Genomic DNA, 22,067 nt, shown 5'->3' on the forward strand with positions numbered 1-22,067 from the left:
GGAGGAGAGAGGAAGAGGATATGGAGGAGGAGAGAGGAAGAGGATGTGGAGGAGGAGAGAGGAAAAGGATGTGGAGGAGGAGAGGGGAAGAGGATGTGGAGGAGGAGAGGGGAAGAGGATGTGGAGGAGGAGAGAGGAAGAGGATGTGGAGGAGGAGGGGAAGAGGATGTGGAGGAGGAGAGAGGAAGAGGATGTGGAGGAGGAGAGAGGAAGAGGATGTGGAGGAGGAGAGAGGAAGAGGTTGTGGAGGAGGAGAGGGAAGAGGATGTGGAGGAGGAGAGGGGAAGAGGATGTGGAGGAGAGGGGAAGAGGATGTGGAGGAGGAGAGGGAAGAGGATGTGGAGGAGAGGGGAAGAGGATGTGGAGGAGGAGAGAGGATGTGGAGGAGGAGAGAGGGAAGAGGATGTGGAGGAGAGGGGAAGAGATGTGGAGGAGAGGGGAAGAGGATGTGGAGGAGGAGAGGGGAAGAGGATGTGGAGGAGAGGGGAAGAGGATGTGGAGGAGAGGAGAAGAGGATGTGGAGGAGGAGAGAGGAAGAGGATGTGGAGGAGGAGAGAGGAAGAGGATGTGGAGGAGGGAAGAAGATGTGGAGGAGGGGAAGAGGATGTGGAGGAGGAGGGGGAAGAGGATGTGGAGGAGGAGAGGGGAAGAGGATGTGGAGGAGGAGAGGGAAGAGGATGTGGAGGAGGAGAGGGAAGAGGATGTGGAGGAGGAGAGGGGAAGAGGACTTGGAGGAGGAGAGGGAAGAGGACGTGGAGGAGGAGAGAGGAAGAGGATGTGGAGGAGGAGGGGAAGAGGATGTGGAGGAGGAGAGAGGTAGAGGATGTGGAGGAGGAGAGAGGAAGAGGATATGGAGGAGGAGAGAGGAAGAGGATGTGGAGGAGGAGAGAGGAGAGGATGTGGAGGAGGAGAGGGGAAGAGGATGTGGAGGAGGAGAGGGGAAGAGGATGTGGAGGAGAGAGAGGAAGAGGATGTGGAGGGAGGAGGGGAGAGGATGTGGAGGAGGGAGAGGAAGAGGATGTGGAGGAGGAGAGAGGAAGAGGATGTGGAGGAGGAGAGAGGAAGAGGATGTGGAGGGAGGAGAGGGGAAGTGGATGTGGAGGAGGAGAGGGAGAGGATGTGGAGGAGAGGGGAAGAGGATGTGGAGGAGGAGAGGGGAAGAGGATGTGGAGGAGAGGGAGAGGATGTGGAGGTGGAGAGGGAAGAGGATGTGGAGGAGGAGAGGGAAGAGGATGTGGAGGAGAGGGGAAGATGATGTGGAGGAGAGGGGAAGAGGATGTGGAGGAGGTGAGGGGAAGTGGATGTGGAGGAGAGGGGAAGAGGTTGTGGAGGTGAGGAGTTGGGATGTGGAGGAGGAGAGAGGAAGAGGATGTGGAGGAGGAGAGAGGAAGAGGATGTGGAGGAGAGGGGAAGAAGTGTGGAGGAGAGGGGAAGAGGATGTGGAGGAGGAGGGGGAAGAGGATGTGGAGGAGGAGAGGGGAAGAGGATGTGGAGGGGAGAGGGGAAGAGGATGTGGAGGAGGAGAGGGGAAGAGGATGTGGAGGGAGGAGAGGGAAGAGGGACGTGGAGGAGGAGGAGGGGAGAGGACTTGGAGGAGGAGAGGGGAAGAGGACTGGAGGAGGAGAGGGGAAGAGGACGTGGAGGAGGAGAGGGGAAGAGGATGTGGAGGAGGAGAGAGGAAGAGGATGTGGAGGAGGAGAGAGGAAGAGGATGTGGAGGAGGAGAGAGGAAGAGGATGTGGAGGAGGAGAGGGGAAGAGGATGTGGAGGAGGAGGGGAAGAGGATGTTGGAGGAGGAGGGAAGAGGATGTGGAGGAGGAGAGGGGAAGAGGATGTGGAGGAGGAGAGGGTGAAGAGGATGTGGAGGAGGAGAGGGGAAGAGGATGTGGAGGAGGAGGAGGGAAGAGGATGTGGAGGGAGGAGAGGGGAAGAGGATGTGGAGGAGGAGAGGGGAAGAGGATGTGGAGGAGGAGAGGGGGGAAGAGGATGTGGAGGAGGAGAGGGGGAAGAGGATGTGGAGGAGGAGAGAGGGAAGAGGATGTGGAGGAGGAGGGGGAAGAGGATGTGGAGGAGGAGGAGGAAGAGGATGTGGAGGAGGAGAGAGGAAGAGGATGTGGAGGAGGAGAGAGGAAGAGGATGTGGAGGAGGAGAGAGGAAAGGATGTGGAGGAGGAGAGGGGAAGAGGATGTGGAGGAGGAGAGGGGAAGAGGATGTGGAGGAGGAGAGGGAAGAGGATGTGGAGGAGGAGAGGGAAGAGGATGTGGAGGAGGAGAGAGGAAGAGGATGTGGAGGGAGGAGAGAGGAAGAGGATGTGGAGGAGGAGAGAGGAAGAGGATGTGGAGGAGGAGAGGGGAAGAGGATGTGGAGGAGGAGAGGGAAGAGGTGGAGGAGAGGGGGAAGAGGATGTGGAGGAGGAGAGGGGAAGAGGATGTGAGGAGAGGGAAGAGGATGTGGAGGAGGAGAGAGGAAGAGGATGTGGAGAGGAGGAGGGAGGAAGAGGATGTGGAGGAGAGGGGAGGGGAAGAGATGTGGAGGAGAGGGAAGAGGATGTGGAGGAGGAGAGGGAAGAGGATGTGGAGGAGAGGGGAAGAGGATGTGGAGGAGAGGAGAAGAGGATGTGGAGGAGGAGAGAGGAAGAGGATGTGGAGGAGGAGAGAGAAGAGGATGTGGAGGAGGGAAGAAGATGTGGAGGAGAGGGGAAGAGGATGTGGAGGAGGAGGGGGGAAGAGGATGTGGAGGAGGAGAGGGGAAGAGGATGTGGAGGAGGAGAGGGAGAGGATGTGGAGGAGGAGAGGGAAGAGGATGTGGAGGAGGAGAGGGAAGAGGACATGGAGGAGGAGAGGGGAAGAGGACGTGGAGGAGGAGAGAGGAAGAGGATGTGGAGGAGGAGGGGAAGAGGATGTGGAGGAGGAGAGAGGAAGAGGATGTGGAGGAGGAGAGAGGAAGAGGATATGGAGGAGGAGAGAGGAAGAGGATGTGGAGGAGGAGAGAGGAAGAGGATGTGGAGGAGGAGAGGGGAAGAGGATGTGGAGGAGGAGAGGGGAAGAGGATGTGGAGGAAGAGAGAGGAAGAGGATGTGGAGGAGGAGGGGAAGAGGATGTGGAGGAGGAGAGAGGAAGAGGATGTGGAGGAGGAGAGAGGAAGAGGATGTGGAGGAGGAGAGAGGAAGAGGATGTGGAGGAGGAGAGGGAAGAGGATGTGGAGGAGGAGAGGGGAAGAGGATGTGGAGGAGCGGGAAGAGGATGTGGAGGAGGAGAGGGAAGAGGATGTGGAGGAGAGGGGAAGAGGATGTGGAGGAGGAGAGAGGAAGAGGATCGTGGAGGAGGAGAGAGGAAGAGGATGTGGAGGAGAGGGGAAGAAGATGTGGAGGAGAGGGGAAGAGGATGTGGAGGAGGAGAGGGGAAGAGGATGTGGAGGAGAGGGGAAGAGGATGTGGAGGAGAGGAGAAGAGGATGTGGAGGAGGAGAGAGGAAGAGGATGTGGAGGAGGAGAGAGGAAGAGGATGTGGAGGAGAGGGAAGAAGATGTGGAGGAGAGGGGAAGAGGATGTGGAGGAGGAGGGGGAAGAGGATGTGGAGGAGGAGAGGGAGAGGATGTGGAGGAGGAGAGGGGAAGAGGATGTGGAGGAGGAGAGGGGAAGAGGATGTGGAGGAGGAGAGGGGAAGAGGACATGGAGGAGGAGAGGGGAAGAGGACATGGAGGAGGAGAGGGGAAGAGGACGTGGAGGAGGAGAGGGGAAGAGGATGTGGAGGAGGAGAGGGGAAGAAGATGTGGAGGAGGAGAGGGGAGAGGATATGGAGGAGGAGAGGGGAAGAGGATGTGGAGGAGGAGAGGGGAAGAGGATGTGGAGGAGGAGAGGGGAAGAGGATGTGGAGGAGGAGAGGGGAAGAGGATGTGGAGGAGGAGAGAGGAAGAGGATATGGAGGAGAGGGGAAGAGGATATGGAGGATGGCTTCCTTCATTTCATGGGTTCTCAGTGCAGGATTGTTTTAGGGCCTGAAAGAGTAGGCTGGATTCAACCATGGATTGAACAATAATTTAAATAAATCAATGAGAAATAGCAGAAAAAGTAATCTAATGGACTGCTGGAGCTCGATGATAAAATAGTCTGACATAAGGTATCTACAAAGCACTTAAATTGTGTATTGACAACTTAATGGTTCTGTGTGTCTCTGCCATTAATTGCAATTTTTTTAATATCTAGACTGATACTCCTCCCCAAAACAACTTCTGTTCAATGTCCTAACCCCTGCGTGATGTTACTTCAATTACCCATCTATTCACAGTCGTCATAAGATCGAAGCAGATATTTCCTCCTCGTTAGCTTCGGTGGTTGTTTGACATTCATTGTGGTTTCACACGTCTTTTTTTACTAAATATCTATGAAACACGTGGACGTAACATGGAGATGAGCTGTAGGCGACTTTTGTTTTGTCATGGCTCTTCCGAGAGGGTGGACAACCGACCCTCATCCAGGCCTTTGCCTAGGTCGCTCTTGACCTCCCTCTGCCCTTCTTGGCACAGTATGCCAAGATTAGGAGGCTTCCTAACAGGGAATCAGAAATGTTTTTCCCCCCATTCATTCCTGGGACGTGGGCGTCGTTGACAAGGCCGGCATTTATTGCCCATCCCTAATTGCCCTCGAGAAGGTGGTGGTGAGCCGCCTTCTTGAACCGCTGCAGTCCGTGTGGTGAAGGTACTCCCACAGTGCTGTTAGGGAGGGAGTTCCAGGATTTTGACCCAGCGACGATGAAGGAACGGCGATATATTTCCAAGTCTGGATGGTGTGCGAATTGGAGGGCGCTTGGAGGTTCCTGGAAGTGGACATTTTTTTGAATTGACATAAATTCTTGCATCTACCCATAAAGGCCAGGGATGTTCTAGTCTCATTAACGTTCTCATGGTTGGTCAGGCAGGAGAGCCAATGCTAATTTTTTTCTTCACTTCATCTTTCCATTTCTTCAGCCCACCTCTTAATTTCTTCACCCCCTCATCGATGGAAGATGCACCACTCCATGAGATTGGCTTTGCCTAGATATTACCAATGGCCTGGTTACGAGTTGACCAAGATTACTACTATGGCTTCTGGATCTGAGGTCCAGATAGCTAGAGAGCTTGACCATCGGACCATTTGAGTACAATGTTAGCGGTGATCCTGCCGCAATACCATGGTTCTTTGCTAATGGTCCAATTCCTTGCTCATGCACAAGCAAGCCTATACTCGCTGACATGAATCAGTCATTCATGAAAGACTTATGAAATAATACTGAGCGGCCTACGGGTGGCGCTGTCCAGGGAGAGTATAAATACTCGGGCACGGGCCCAGCTTGCGCAGGACATTCTTAACAGGAACTAGTGAAGGACACAACTAGACCTCCATGTTGTAAAACAGTTGATTAAAGCTTAGACCAAGTGCCTAGTAGTTTTCTTACGTCACTTACGTTTGAACTCTGGGCACCATTAATTTTGGTGTCCTTATTCCTGATTTTGTCTGCTAACATTTTCCACTGAATGGCACTTTGCCATTGATGTATAAATAAAACCTATGCAGTTCAGAATTTTTCTTTATGTATAGGTCACTGACATAGTTTAAAATATGCTTTAAAAAAATATATATTCTGAGACGAAGACTCCCAATATTTTCCTCCTCTTCTCTGGCCCACTGCTATCTGAGGCTGGACAACCAGCGACCAGTCCTCTGCATAGGTAATTTCGAACAAGGAGACATATTGGGTGAGAAAGTGGAGTTGAGGTCGATGATCAGCCATGGTCTTATTGAATGGCGGAGCAGGCTCGAGGGGCCGTGTGGCGGAGCAGGCTCGAGGGGCCGTGAGGCGGAGCAGGCTCGAGGGGCCGTGCGGCGGAGCAGGCTCGAGGGGCCGTGCGGCGGAGCAGGCTCGAGGGGCCGTGCGGCGGAGCAGGCTCGAGGGGCCGTGCGGCGGAGCAGGCTCGAGGGGCCGTGTGGCGGAGCAGGCTCGAGGGGCCGTGAGACGGAGCAGGCTCGAGGGGCCGTGCGGCGGAGCAGGCTCGAGGGGCCATACGGTGGGCAGGCTCGAGGGGCCGTGAGGTGGAGCAGGCTCGAGGGGCCGTGTGGCGGAGCAGGCTCGAGGGGCCGTGCGGCGGAGCAGGCTCGAGGGGCCGTGCGGCGGAGCAGGCTCGAGGGGCCGTGAGGCGGAGCAGGCTCGAGGGGCCGTGCGGCCGACTCCTGCTCCTATTTCTTATGTTCTTATGCTTCTTATGTTCTTAAAAACTCAATAGCAAAAGGAATCGTGCCAGAGGACCGGTGAACAGCAAATGTAATTCCTATCTTCAAAAAGGAGGATGGAGCTAAACCAGGGAGCTATAGACTAGTTAGCGTAACATCAACGGTTGAAAGATAAAAGAATCTTTGCTGAAAGATGAGATCTCGGAGATGGTGAACCAACCTTACTGAATTCTTTGAAGTGACAGAAAGAGTAGACAAGAACAGCAACAACAACTTATATTTATGTAGCACCTTTAAAGTAGTAAACCGTCCCAAGATGCTTCACAGGAGTGTTACAAGACAAAAAATTGACACCGAGCCACATAAGAAATTAGGGCAGGTGACCAAAAGCTTGGTCAGAGAGGTAGGTTTTAAGGAGCATCTTAAAGGAGGAGAGAGAAGTTGAGAGTTTTAGGGAGGGAGTTCCAGAGCTTAGGGCCTCGGCAACAGAAGGCATGGCCACCGCAGAGGGCAGAATTTGAACAATGCAGTGGATGTGATATACCTGGACTTTTCCAATGCCTTTGATAAGGTGCCACACAAGAGACTTATGACAAAGGTCAGGGTGTGTGGAGTCAGAGGCTGGTAGCAGGATGGATTGATAGATGGCTAGAATACAGAAAAAAGACTTGCATTTCTATAGCGCCTTTCATGACCTCAGGACATCCCAAAGCGCTTCACAGCCAACTAAGTACTTTTTGAAGTGTAGTCACTGTTGTAATGTGGGAAACGCGGCAGCCAATTTGCACACAGCAAGTTCCCACAAACAGCAATGTGATAATGACCAGATGATCTGTTTTTGTTATGTTGATTGAGGGATAAATATTGGCCAGGGCCCCGGGGATAACTCGCCTGCTCTTCTTCGAAATAGTGGCCATGGGATCTTTTACACCCGCCCGAGAGAGCAGATGGGGCCTCGGTTTAACGTCTCATCCGAAAGACGGCACCTCCGACAGCGCAGCACTCCCTCAAATAGAGGGTAGGAGTTAAGGGAGGATTCTCAGACTGGCAGAAAGTGGGAAGAGGAGTCCCACAGGGATACGTGCTGGGACCACCGTTGTTTACCATACACATAAATGAACTCCGGAATTGGAGGCATGGTGTTGAAATTTGCAGATGATAGTAAACTGGGGAGTGGGGGGGGGGGGGGGAAGATGGGGGGGGGGAGTTATAGCTAATAATGTGGAGGACTGCACCAAAATACCAGTAGACATAAACAGGCTTGCAGAGTGGGCAGATCAACAGCAAATTTTACAGGGAAGGGGCCAGAAATGGAAAAGGAACAAGAGGCGTGGAATGCAAAGGTTAGACGGGGATGAAAGCACAGTCTCACTTATCCCTCTTCAGACTGCTTTGCCAAAGATGTTCTTATGAATTCAAAAACACTGCTCGGACAAAGACCAAGAATCTTGGGGATTTTTAAAATTGTGATGGGTGAATGGTGGAACAAGCTCGAGGGGCTGAATGGCCCACTCCTGTTCCCATGGCCCTAGTCTCTGTGCTACATGCAGTAAATCACCTGTAATGGCGAAAGGTCCAGCTGTACCATGATGTACAGAAAATAGGAGCAGGAGTAGGCCATTCGGCCCTTTGAGCCTGCTCTGCCATTCAATATGATCATGGCTGATCCTCTATCTCAATACCATATTCCCGCTCTCTCCCCATACCCCCTTGACGCCTTTTGCTTCTAGAAATCTAGCCATCTCCTTCTTAAATATATTCAGTGACTTGGCCTCCACAGCCTTCTGTGGTAGAGAATTCCACAGGTTCACCACCCTCTGAGTGAAGAAATTTCTCCTCATCTCAGTCCTAAATGTCCTACCTCGTATCCTGAGACTGTGACCCCCCGTTCTAGACCCCCCAGCCAGGGGAAACATCCTCCCTGCATTCAGTCTGTCAAGCCCCTGTCAGAATTTTATACTTTTCAATGAGATCCCCTCTCAATCTTCTAAACTCTGGTGAATACAGTATATATGGGGGAAGCTCTCTTTCAATGCACAGGCTCATTAACAGGAGCAATGGAACTGGAGAAAGGTAGGGAGAACATATGGGATGAGGAGATGCCAGTAAGGCAGATGAAGAAATGCTCTTCTCCATTTAAATTCAGTTTCTGAGCCAAAACAATCTACTTGGCATGCGATCTGTCAAACTGCAGAAAGCGCTGTTATAAGCCCGAGTGTTATCAGTTTCTTTCTGCTTTAATGTGATTTTTAAATTGTTTACATTCGGTCTTTTTGCCATTGCATTCTATGGCCTTGGAAAAAAAAATCACATCTCACATCGTAATTTTACTAATAACCATGAAGTAAGCCTTCTTCATGGGTTCAGCTCCTCTCAGTTTGAGCTTTTGACCAAAATTAGCATCTCATAAGATCATTGCCCCTCCTCCCCATCAAATACTTACTCCCTAAAGAAAGACTTGCATTTATATAGCGCCTTTCACGACCACTGGATGTCCCAATGCGCTTTACAAGTAATGAAGTACTTTTTGAAGTGTAGTCACTGTTGTAATGTAGGAAACGCGGCAGCCAATTTGCACACAGCAAGCTCCCACAAACAGCAATGTGATAATGACCAGATAATCTGTTTCTGTTATGTTGACTGAGGGATAAATATTGGGCCAGGACACCGGGGAGAACTCCCCTGCCCTTCTTCGAAACAGTGGCCATGGGATCTTTTACATCCACCCGAGAGCGCAGACGGGGCCTCGGTTTAACGTCTCACCCAAAAGACGGCACCTCTGACAGTGCCGCACTCCCTCAGCACCGCACTGGGAGTGTCAGCCTAGATTTTTGTGCTCAAGTCTCTGGAGTGGGAACTTGAACCCACAAGCTTCTGACTCAGAGGCGAGAGAGACAGTGATACCCACTGAGCCACGACTGACACTCGACAATCAACCAACTTGGCAGTGGAGCGATTATGGGACTGGATTAGAAACACGGAGTTTGTGAACTCAAATTTCCCTGCGGCAAATTTGAAAATGAATTCAATAAATCAGGTAATTTGTCGGCCGCCATTGGAACACAACATTGCCAGATTGTCGTCAAAGTGTAATTGCTTCACTAATGCCCTTCAGGGAAGCGAACATTCAACCCCTATCTGGTCTGGCATGCATGTAACTCCAGTCCTATAAATACTGCGACAAATGGCTCACCTCCTGACCCCTCAAAGCCTCCCCACCATCTATAAAGGTTCAAGTGAGGAGGGTGATGGATCACTCGCCACTCGCCTGGATGTCTGCACCCGCAATGCTCAAGAAGCTCGACACCACCCAGGACAAAGCAGTTTGCTTGATCGGTGCCTCTGCAACTGCACTTAATACCCAACCACCGGCACACTGTGGCTGCAGTATGCACGATTGACAGGATGCACTTTAGCAACTCACCAAGATTACTTCGACAGTAACTCCCCCCCCCTGTAACCTCCGTCACACAGAAGGACAAGAGCAGAAAAGTCGAGGGAACACCATCAATTCCAAGTTCCCCTTGAAGTCACACACCATCCCGATTTGGGCATGTATCCCACCACCCCCACTCTTCACTGTTGCAGAATCCTGGAATTCCATGCCCAACACCATTGTGGGAACACCATCACAGCAAGGACTGCAGCGACTCAAGGAGAAGGGTCACCATCAGGGCAACAAGGGACGGGCAATAAATGCAGCCTTGCCAGCATCACCCGCATCCCAAGAACAATAAAAAAAAGACTTGGGTTGACTCAATGCTCTCTAGCAAGCCATTCGATTGTAAAGACAATTGCTAGGGCAAAATTCACCACTACCTTCTCAAGGCAACTAGGCATAGCTTAACCAGCGTCCCAAAAACAAACAAATAAACATACACACTCTCACACTCATGCAGCTCCAACAACACTCAAGAAGCTCGATACCATCCGGGACAAAGCAGCCCGCTTAATTGGCACCCCATCCACCACCTTAAACATTCACTCCCTCCACCAACCGGCGCACCGTGGCTGCAGTGTGGACCATCTACAAGATGCACTGCAGCAACTCGCCGAGGCTTCTTCGGCAGCACCTCCCAAACCCGCGACCTCTTCCACCTAGAAGGACAAGGGCAGCAGGCGCATGGGAACACCATCACCACCACCTCCAAGTCACACACCATCCTGACTTGGAAATATATCGCTGTTCCTTCATCGTCGCTGGGTAAAAATCCTGGAACTCCCTCCCTAACAGCACTGTGGGAGCACCTTCACCACACGGACTGCAGCGGTTCAAGAAGGTGGCTCATCACCACCTTCTCATGGGCAATTAAGGATGGGTAATAATGCTGGCCTTGCCAGCAATGCCCACATCCCAAGAACGAATAAAAAAAACATACACACACACACACAAGCTGGCTGTATACCAAACAACAAGCGCAAGGTTCAGGTTGCCTACCATTGGAGCCACTTGAACTCTGACATCGCTGGCGTCCAGCAATGGTAACGATGCGTTGGCGCCTTGCTGCCTGTCTTCTGAGCTCGGTTGGCTCTCCTGATACATCTTGTTCCTTAGTTGCCCAACCCGGGTCGTTTTCGCTGCACTCTTGAGATCGGTGGAATGGTGCTCACCAGCTACGTCTCCATTTTGGTCCTTGAAGATTGTAAATCAGATCAGTGAAAGATTACGTAACAGTTAGTGCAGATAGGTACAAGGGGCTAGAGTTTCTGTTTTGGGCGCCATCGGGACATGGTGCCCAAAATGCATTTGAAATTGCGCTGGTTAGCAACGTTCCCGCTAAGCTGCGCAGCGGTCTGGATGACCCCGCACAGGCCGCTCACCGGCTTTTCAATGGGTATAACCGTGCATGCATGAAAATTTGAATGGGCGGCGCAACCAGTCAAAGGGCCCGCGCACCTAAAATAAAAATGACAGCGAACGTCGCTGGTTAGGTTATGCTTTGTGCCGACTAGTGCCTGTGTGCCTGAGAAAATGGACGCAATCTGAAGAGCGTTCCCGAACCAGCGCAATCTCGCAGGTTCAACCTGGGGGTGTGGCCAGTTTGGCAGGCGGGGCCTGATCCAGGCGAATTGAATCGTGAATCAGCATAAAAGATCGCAGAAAATACAAGCGTAAATGGATTTGGGTGTGACTCACTTACGCCGAATCCCACACCATCAATATCCTGGGGGTCCACCATTGACCAGTAACTTAACTGGACCAGCCTCATAAAACTGTGGCCACAACAACTGTGGGTCAGAGGCTGGGTATTCTGCGGCGAGTGTCTCACCTCCTGACTCCCCAAAGCCTTTCCACCATCTACAAGGCACAAGTAAGGAGTGTGATGGAATATTCTCCACTTGCCTGGATGAGTGCAGCTCAAACAACACTCAAGAAGCTCGACACCATTCAGGACAAAGCAGCCCGCTTGATTGGCACCCCATCCACCACCTTAAACATTCACTCCCTCCACCACCGGCGTACCTTGACTGCAGTGTGTACCATCTACAAGATGCACTGCAGCAACTCGCCAAGGCTTCTTCGGCAGCACCTCCTAAACCCGCGACCTCTTCCACCTAGAAGGACATGGGCAGCAGGCGCATGGGAACACCACCACCTCCAAGTTCCCCTTCAAGTTACACACCATCCTGACTCGGAAATATATCGCCGCCGTTCCTTCATCGTCGCTGGGTCAAAATCCTGGAACTCCCTCCCTAACAGCACTGTAGGAGCTCCTTCACCACATGGGACTGCAGTGGTTCAAGAAGGCGGCTCACCACCACCTTCTCAAGGGGCAATTAGGGATGGGCAATAAATGTCGGCCTTGCCAGCGACGCCCACATCCCATGAACGAATTAACATTTTTTTAACAATTGTCCAATCTTTTACGCTGGTTCGGCCAATTCCGCCCAGATTGCACTGATGTAACAAACGGAAACTCGACCGCAATATACTCAAAAGACAAGAGTTTTGGCATCGGTGCCCCCTAAAAATCAATCTATTAAAGTTCTGAATCGGTCGCAGTTCAAAGTGTTTAAAAAAGACAGACAGTCGGGTCGTGCTGGTTTCTTTCGACTCACGTACAGAAATTTACAAGCACCCTCCCAATCTGCAAATGGGCCTCACCAGGGCCAGCAATTAACTGGTAACTGGCCTCCCCAAGATGTCCTTTCATAGCAATGCAACTTTGCGGTCTTAAAAGCACAGGCCTGACTGAGGGGGCACTTGTGGTGCTGATTTCTGCCCCAGCCACCCTTTTGGTCCAGTTAAAAGACTCAAGTCTGCTTTGAAAGACAAGTATAAAAATATTTTGATTCCTGATGACCTACTTCCACCTCCACAAAGTCACAAAGTTATGCACGGAACAATCCCTCAACTTCACAGCTTTCCCCTACTGAATTCCAATTTTTTGGGGAAGTATCTTCCTGTCATCGTTTGAATGAAGGAACGCCCAACTTACTCAAACTTAAGCACTTGCTACTGAGCCGCTCCCTCTTTTCTCATGTACCCCTCCTCAAAAAAATAAAATCCTAGATTGACTTTTCGCTAAGATTACTTTTTTTGAACTCGCGATTGAAATAGATCCCCTCACCTTCTCTGGAGAAAACTTGACCATGTTCATGTTCTCCATGCTGTATCGTGCCACTAATCTTGGCCGTGCACCTGTAGTAAGACAACATGAAAATGAAAATAGATTAGGTTTAAGAAAGAAAGAAAGACTTGCATTGCTATAGCGCCTTTCATGACCTCAGGACGTCCCAAAGTGCTTTACATCCAATGAAGTATTTTTTGAAGTGCAGTCACTGTTGTAATGTAGGAAACGCGGCAGCCAATTTACGCACAGCAAGCTCCCACAAACAGCAATGTGATGATGACCAGATAATCTGTTTTTAGTGAGGTTGGTTGAGGGATAAATATTGGCCAGCACACCGAGGAAGGACTCCTCTGCTCTGTTTTGAAACAATTCCATGGGATCTTTTATGCCCACCCGAGAGAGCAGACGGGGGCCTCGGTTTAACGCCTCATCTGAAAGACGGCACCTCCGACAGTGCAGCGCTCCCTCAGTACTGCACTGGAGTGTCAGCCTAGATTTTCTGCTCAAGTTAATGGAATGAAAAGAAAAAAGACTTGCATTTATATAGCGCCTTTCAGGACCAGCGGACGTCTCAAAGCGCTTTACAGCCAATGAAGTACTTCTCGAAGTGTAGCCACTGTTGTAATGTAGGAAACTTGAACCCACAACCTTCTGACTCCGAGGCCAGAGTGTTACCCACTGAGCCATGGCTGACTACAATGGCAGAAAGCTCTGCTTACCTCAGTACAAATAATGATTTAACATCATAATAAGGAAAAAGAAAAACAACTTTCCACTGTTAATTGGGCTCCAATCTTCTGCAAGACTGGAGTCTGCACAAGACAGGGCCGAGACCAGCAATGAATTTTAACCGTTGACTGAAATGTTGGTTAGGTTGCTACTCAATCCCCATGCTGAAAAGAACAAACACTCCAGTATGGTGTTGGGCACTCGTTCGCATGCTCATCGAAGCCATGAAATGTGTTCCAAGTGGATGAATTTAGCTTGGACAGATTTGCCAACTAGCTTTTTTTTAAAAATTCATTTATCGTTTCATGTAAACTGCGCAATGGCACAGAGCTGCTTTGGCAAAAGCAGTCAGGAACAGAGCGGTCAACATTTGTTGGTGAATTCCTCTACTTTTCAAAATGTCTAATTTGCTCAACCCCCAAAAGTGTCTGGTTCCCACAGGCGGGGCGGGGTGGGGGGGGCGGGGTGCGGTGTTTCTCAGAGCTTTCAGCGCACTGCTCAACGTAGTTACTTCAAAATCCTGAGCGTGCTACCGTAATAAGTTGTTAAACTGTTGAAAATAATTTTACCCCCGTATATCGTGTCGAATTATAGAAACTAATAATCACTGGACTTGTGCTGAGGGTAGGTGTTCATAGACAGGGGATGGGGGGAATCCACATCCTTAGTCGTGGCTCAGTGGGTAGCACTCTCTCTCTCTCTCTCGCCTCTGAGTCAGGAGGTTGTGGGTTCAAGTCCCACTCCAGAGACTTGAGCACTAGGCTGACACTCCCAGTGCAGTGCTGAGGGAGTGCTGCACTGTCAGAGGTGCCGCCTTTTGGATGAGACGTTAAACTGAAGGCCCCCCCCACCCCCCGGTCTTGCCCTCTCAGGTGGACTTAAAAGATCCCACGGGCACTAATTCGAAGAGGAGCAGGGGAGTTCTCCCCGATGTCCTGGCCAATATTTATCCCTCAATCAACATCACTAAAATAACAGATTATCTGGACAATGGGCCGGATATTCCAACCCCTATGGGTGAGTGCGCGCTGTGTACACACCCGTAGGGACATCGGGAATGCCGGTTTCAGGCATGCACCTGCCCTGGAGAAGGGCCTCTGCGGGTGGAGAGTTCCGCTTTCTGGAGAACCTCCGCCCGCAGAAAACCCTTAGAAATCTTACACCTGGTAAAAGCAGAGGCGTAAGGCCTGCTTTTACCAGCATAAGAGTTGAAAAAAAAGTTTTAAAAAAAATTTCCACTCATTTATCATTTAAAAATACTTTTTAAAAAATTAAGTTTATTTTTAGCCCCATAAAATTTTTTTGCAAAAAATTAAATTGTTTAAAATAATTTATTGTAATTTCAACTAATTTAAAAAATGTGATTAAAAAAATTATTTAATGTTTTGATGTGTTTTTGGGGTGATCTCCATTCATATATGGGACAGGTCTATCTGTCAAGTGTATGAAGGGAGATTCCCTTCTTTGATTGGCTCCCCATGGCCCATGTGATCCCAGGGATGTTTGCGAACCGCATGTGCCTCTGGGATACGTGGGCCCTGCACACTTGGAGTTCGAGAGGCCCAGGAGCGGAACTATACGCACCTCGGGAGCCCTCAGGTAAGTGCGTAGATTTTTCCAGATCGGAGGCTTCCGCACGCGGGAAGCCTCCGATCGGAAAATACGGCACATTATCTCATTGCTGTTTGTGGGACCTTGCTGTGTGCAAATTGGCTGCCATGTTTCCTACATTTCAAAAAGTCCATCATTGGCTGTAAAGCACCTTGGGACATCCGGAGGTCATGAAAGGTGTTTAAATAAATGCAAGTCCTTATTGCAGGGATCAGTGGCCGGACAGTTGAGGGGAACGTTCCTGGGATGGGAAGTTGGGGTTGGCGGAGAAGATGCAAAGGGGTCTGGGGAAAATAGGAAGTGCAAGCTCTGGAGCAGGAAGCTCCAGCCTGGAAATCAGCTTCCATCCCTTTCCTTCCCTTCTCATGGTCCCATCCTGTCTCATTCACCTTCCCTGGCTACAAAGTCAAGTGGACTGGATCGGCGACTCACTGTGGGAGCACTCTGTACTTCATACGTTTATATATCGATCGGAGATGAAAAAAACGATCCTAACTCGAAACTCATAATGTGATACTAAACAACGAGCTTGAAATTACACTGGGCAATTCTATATTAAGCAGGTTAGCTCCCCCATTAGGCTAATGGATAAAGAAATACGAGCATTCATACATTAATGTCAGCAGTGCCCTTTGAAGGCTTATGAAAATAATGAACGGAGCCACACAATACTTCAATACTTTATAATAAAGTCCGAGAAGTAGAATATTCATGTGGTGCAGTCAGATTTTGGAGTGGATTGACCTCTTACTTTGGGTCAGATACCAGGCAAACGTCAAGCTAAGTGCGACAACGCAGTCGCAAAATTTGAAATGTGACCAGGTGTGATTTTGGCTTGTGGGTTTCCTTGTGTTTACTGGATGAAGTGGGAAAGACCAGTAAAGAATACCTCTCCGAAGTCCTGCAGCCTCTCATTATACTGAAGGGGGGGAATGGTGACAGCCTTCTCGTGGCCCACCCTGTTGCATGAGGCCCGTATTTTCTGATCGGAGGCTTTCTGCGTGCAGAGGCCTCCGATCTGGGGAAAAAATCTACGGACTTACTGGGGGGCACCCGAGGTGCGTATCCTTCCGATCCTGGGCCTCTCCCGAAATGCACAGGGTCCACGTATTCCCAGAGGTGCATGCGTTTCGCAAGCTTCCCTGGGATCACGTGGGCCATGGGGAGCCAATCAAAGAAGGGAATCTCCCTTCATACACTTGACAGATAGACCGGTCAAATATTTTCAGCGCATGCGCTTGGCATGCCTGAAACCGGCATTTCCGATGTTCCTATGGGTGTGGACACAGTGCGTACACACCCATAGGCATCGGAAAATATGGCCCATAATCTTAGATCACAACTAATGTCGTCTCAAAGGACACCGAACTGGTCGTGAAATCGACCTCCCGGTGACCAGAGCGAGCCAAGCAATTATACTGACTGACATGAATCAGTCATTCATGAAAGAAAGACTTATGAAATAATACTGAGCGGCCTGCGGGTGGCGCTGTCCAGGGAGAGTATAAATACTCTGGCACGGGCCCAGCTTGCGCAGGACATTCTTAATAGGAACTAGTGAAGGACACAACTAGACCACCATGTTATAAAACAGTTGATTAAAGCTTTGTTTAACGCTTAGACCAAGTGCCCAGTAGTTTCTTTACGTCACTGACCATGTGTTATTCCCCACAAATGGCACGTTTAGCTTTCTTAAATATGCAATGGATTTCACAATGTTGACTTACTGAATGCCAAGTTAAAAATTGCACATCCGGATAAGGCAGCCCGAAAGGTTACACTGGATGCAGCTGTGAAATACAAAGGATCTACTTTCCAGCATTAGTCCCGACCATTAACACAACAATTGATGGGTGTCACTTCTTCAAACAAGGAATGGTGTCGGGAATTGGGCATATACTTGAAAAGCAGACATGCGCAGGGCTACGGGGACAGAGCAGGGGAGTGGGACTAATTGGAGAGCTCTTTCAAAAAAGACGGCGCAGGCACGATGGGCCGAAGAGCCTCCTGCTGTACGGTCTCATTCTATGACTCTGTAAACTGGGTCAATCAACCCCATCACTTCTAGTTGTTGGGATTTCTTCAATCATTCGACTATTGGTGTAAAGTGAAGAATATTCTAGGATGTTTCTATGGACAGACAGCCCATTAAAATAAGTCAAAGATTCATAAAATTACCGGACGTTCTTGTAAAGTTACTAATCAATTAATGACTGTTCCCTTTGTAATCGAGTTGTAACCAGAACTATTTGTAATTGGCAGAAACCACATAGAACGGCAGTGTGGTAAGTGTAGCAGTTACGCCACTGAACTAGCAAAGCAGAGATCCTGAATGCAAACCCCGTCCGTGCTACACGGTCCACCTTTAACACCCCCTGAAGAGATCTACAAAGGCACTCAGTTTCAGTTTCAGAGCAACTGGGGATGGGCAATAAATGCGGCCTTGCCAGTGTCCCACTCGTCCCGAGAACAGCGGGGACACACAGCTGCCCAACAATGATATTCAATCAGTACAAGATAGAAGATAGTGCACGGGTCAAAAGATGTCCGACCGGTGTGACTTGGATTGCATGCTGTGCTCTGCTTTACTATTCAACTAGTTGAAATCGTAGGCAAATGGCTAAAAAAAAAAAAGTACTGTACATATTATACTAGAGGAATCTCGTCCATTAGAAAGAATTACAATTAGCGTTCTTGCTCCTGTATTTCTCTTCCAATTGTGTCCCTCCTCTCCGGGTGCGGACTCATTCTGAGCTACAGTTTTACAGGTGGCAACAGCCCTCTAGTACATCACTCAAGTGGCAACTCTTTATTGTGAGGGAGCCCGTGACTGACTATGAGAAAGAAGGAACTTGCCTTTATATAGCACCTTTCACGACCTCAGGATGTCCCAAAGGGCTTTACAGCCAATGTGGTCACTGTTGCAACATAGCAGCCAATTTGTGCACAGCAAGATCCCACAAAACAGCCAGAGTGTTAAATGACCAGATACAGGAAACTTTGGTTTATCCAGAGGTTGTATGTCCGGAAACCTCGATCTACCGGCAGAAATCAGGAGCCATTTTGTTAGGTTTTTTCTTCTTCTCGTGGCTTTGTTTTCAACAGTCGGGCTCTCGAAAGTCTCTCTGAAGCTATTGCTAAGCTACAGAGACGCTTCCAAGGTACGGGCCGACTGTTTACAAGCTGTTGCTAAGCAACCGTGTTTATTGTCAGATACGGAGATGAAAACCTCCGTATGCTTCAACATTAACTTTGTATGTCCAGCAGTTTTGATAGATCGGCAACAGCTCGGTCCCGTCGGTGCCGGATATATCAAAGTTTCCTGTAATGTGTTTTCAGTGTTGGCTGAGTTGTAACTTTTCTGAGCCGGGAGCCATTAAGATAACATCGTTCAAACAAAAAGTTTTCACAGAGCAGGCCAATGTGGGCACATCAAAACAAAAAGGACGTTAGAACAGAAAACTATTTTAGAAAGGATCTGGATGACGAGTGACTCTTGGAAACTTATCTGCACCAGTTACGGATACATGTGAACAAAGCAGCTCTTCGTAAAGTTTGTAAAGTTTTTTGGTAAGCATTTGGGAAAATGGGCTACAGGCAGTTCCCCCACCCCCCATCCCCGAGTCTCTTCCACAATTCACAGGTGGTCCTTTGTAAAAAAAAAAAAAATCTCCAAATGTAAATGTAAACTGAAGTACGACTGAGCAACGAGTTTCAGATTACCAGAGAGTATCTGCTTTATGTCCCTGCCAGTCTGTGTATCCAATAGTGTAGTCATGTTAAAAATTTGCAGTTGCCTGTGATAGTCATACTGGCCCTTCCCTTCTCCCCTCCACCGGCCCGCACCCCCCGCCTCCAACAACAAAACCGATACATGGCATAAATCAGTCAGAAGCAAACCGTGCCCAACAGTTCCAAACCTGAAGAACCTGCCCACCTCAGCTTGTGACTCCGGCCACGGCAGCAGTGATTATAAAGAGCTTTTTCAGCATCAGCCTTCCCTTCAATAACTTAGCCAGCAACAACCTTCAGCAACAAATCGCACGATGCGCACTGGAAAAAAAAATCAGCCACTGCGTGCAGAACTGCAAGAGTGGTGGAATGAAAACACCATCGCTAACCCATTTAAGAAGTGGCTGCACAGCATACCCTCACCACATTAACGGGCTCTGGGGGTGGCGTCCCCATTAGTACGGAAAGCATTTGCCTTTTTTTTCTCTTCAATTCGGCATCTCAAGCCTCCCCACTGGCGATCGTATTCTCTATTGCACCTCAAGCTCTTCGGGTGTCCCAGCTCTGATTAGGTTACTTGACATCGACGGTGTTTAGCTTTTAACAGGCATCCAATTCTACTTATTTCCTTTACTTCCCCGAGTTACCGATAGTTTCTTTGCAAACACTCCTGTTTTCTTTGGAAGCTACATCAGATTGTAGTGATTAGACTGACCTGGCCCTGTCTATTCACAAGCAAGCCAAACCCAAGGTAAATGTCAAGGCTGAAGAGAAAAAAAAAATCTTTAAACAACTTGCATTTATATAGCTCCTTTAACGTCGTAAAACATCCCAAGGCGCTTCACAGGAGTGTTATCAAACAAAATTTGACACCGAGCCACATAAGGAGATATTAGGACAGGCTTGGTCAGAGGTAGGTTTTAAGGAGCGTCTTAAAAGGAGAGACAGAGGCGGCGAGGTTTAGGGAGGGAATTTCAGAGCTTAGGGCCTAGATGGCTGAAGGCATGGCTGCTAATGGTGGATTGAAGAAAATCGGGGATGTGCAAGAGGCCAGAATTGGAGGATCGTAGAGATCTCGGAGGATTGTCGGGCTGGAGGAGGTTACAGAGATAGGGAGCACAATGTATTGGTTCCACCAATGTGACTGTGCCACGTTACCACTAACGCCTCATGTTTTTGATCCTGAGTTGTTTTAGTTTTTCCATTCTCGGGATGTGGGCGTCATTAGCAAGGCCGGCATTTATTGCCCATCGCTCGTTGCCCTTGAGTGGGTGGTGGTGAGCTGCCTTCTTCTTGAACCGCCGCAGTCCGTGGGGTGAAGGCGCTTCCTGCTAGGTCAGGAGTTCCAGGATTTTGACCCAGCGACGATGAAGGAACGGCGATACATGTCCAAGCCTGGATGGTGGGTGACTCCAGCATCCACCACCTTTGGAGAGGGGAGGGGGGAGTTTTCCAGATTTTCACGAACCTGTGGATGGTGGTGGTGTTCCCATGCACCTGCTGTGACATCAGGTGACACAATCTGCAAGGCGTCCAGGATTGTCGCCCCAGAATTGGGAAATTGGAGAGAGAGTCATCTTTATTCCAAGTAGCCAATTCAACACAGTTCTATTGGCAAAGGCCTGCGAGCAGGTTGCCTGCTGAGTTAAGGATGGCTCGTGTCCAGGGGCAAGGAAGGAACGTGGCAGGAATGGGATAAACAAATTTGCTTGTGGAGTACATTGCCCAACGCTACTGCGGTACCAGAGGCACAATTCACATTGGCACTGTATTAGGGAGTCAATTATGGGAGGGAAAGGGAAGCATCTTTAATCCAAAGCACTCCCTCTTACTGTGTGATTGGCTGGCACTAAATGCCCAACTTCACAGTTTGCTGCAAATCAGCACCCAGGAATGAAGGGATGCTCGCCTTCACCATTGGATGCAGCTTCCTGCGGACAGACTGTGACTGCTATCTGCCAACCTCACAACCTCAACTGCTGGTTTCTCTATGAGGTATTGGGGGAAGACAACTAAAACATTTCTCCAGCCAGGTAGGAGAGTTCAAAAAACCAAACTTGGGTGTGAAATACTTCGAATGTACATTAGGAACCGGAGGCGGCCATTCAGCCCCTCGAGCCTGTTCCGCCATTCCGTTAAATCAAGGCTGATCTGTAGCTCAACTCCATTTATAATAACAACAGAAAATGCTGGAAAAACTCAGCAGGCCAGGGCAGCATCAGTGGAGAGAGAAACGGAGTCAACGTTTCAGGTCGAAGACCCTTCGTCAGAACTGGAAAAAAACAGGAAAAGGGAATAGATTTTAAAGCAAGTTGGGGGGCTGGGAAAAGGGGGAGGGGATGAAAGAACAACAGGGAAGGTCAGTGATAGGATAGAAAGCAGGAGAGATTAAGAGACATTGAGAGACATTCAAGGCGAGAGGAGATGGTAATGGGACAGGTAAAGGAACAAAGGATGGCTCTAGATGGGGTGTGAATGGCGCTGGCAGAGTGATAGACAGCTGCCATGTGGGAGGGAAGAAAAAAGGCCAGACGAAAGTGTGGATTAAAAAAAATAAAATGAATGATATAATGATATGTGATAGGGGCCGAGGTTATGATCTGAAATTGTTGAACTCTATATTGAGTCCTGTAGAGAGCCTAATCGAAAGATGAGGCAAATCGAAACCCCGTTTACCCGCCTTTGCTCCATAGCCCCTTGATACCCTCACCTAACAAAAACCTATCGCTTGCAACCTTGAAAATTTCAATTGACTCCCAGCATCCACAACCTTTTGGGGGGGGGGGGGGGGGGAAGAGTTGTCCAGATTTCCACTAACCTTTGTGTGTAAAAGTACTTCCCCCATTTCATTCCTAACTGGCCTGGTTCTAAGTTTAAAGATTGTGGCCCCTTGTTCAGGACTGTCCCACCAGAGGAAATAGTTTCTCTGTATCTACCCCATCGCATCCCTTTATCATTTTAAGCAACGGACGTCTGAGTAATGGACGAGAGGGCTTGCCATTTTAAAAAAATGTTTTCCCCCAAATAATCTCCAAATTACAGAAACTCTCGTTTAAACAGCACCTAAATATCCGGAATTCTCTATTAACCGGCAAAATTCATATTCCGAAAACACCTCAATAACCGGAAATGTTGCCGAGTCCGAGTCCGAGTCTCCCGCGGTGGCCGAATTAGTCAGTGGGGGTAGTTCTCCAAACTGCCACTACTCGGCTTCTTG

At 49.4% G+C, this 22,067-nt stretch overlaps 1 protein-coding gene across 2 annotated transcripts in view; it reads right to left on the reverse strand.

The window, feature by feature from the left end:
- Nucleotides 1-22,067, reverse strand: part of gpsm1b (G protein signaling modulator 1b) — a 306,395-nt gene that overhangs the window by 31,686 nt on the left and 252,642 nt on the right. For both annotated transcript variants that reach the window (XM_085965373.1, XM_085965372.1), the window contains 2 exons: nt 12,776-12,846; nt 10,642-10,836 (listed from right to left, as the gene is read on the reverse strand). In XM_085965373.1, the coding sequence (XP_085821499.1) occupies nt 10,642-10,836; nt 12,776-12,846 (266 nt within the window). The remainder of the gene's footprint in view (nt 1-10,641; nt 10,837-12,775; nt 12,847-22,067) is intronic.

This window comes from Somniosus microcephalus, chromosome 23, assembly GCF_052327205.1.
Source record: "Somniosus microcephalus isolate GS21.2 chromosome 23, FLI_Smic_1.0, whole genome shotgun sequence".
NCBI lineage: Eukaryota > Metazoa > Chordata > Chondrichthyes > Squaliformes > Somniosidae > Somniosus > Somniosus microcephalus.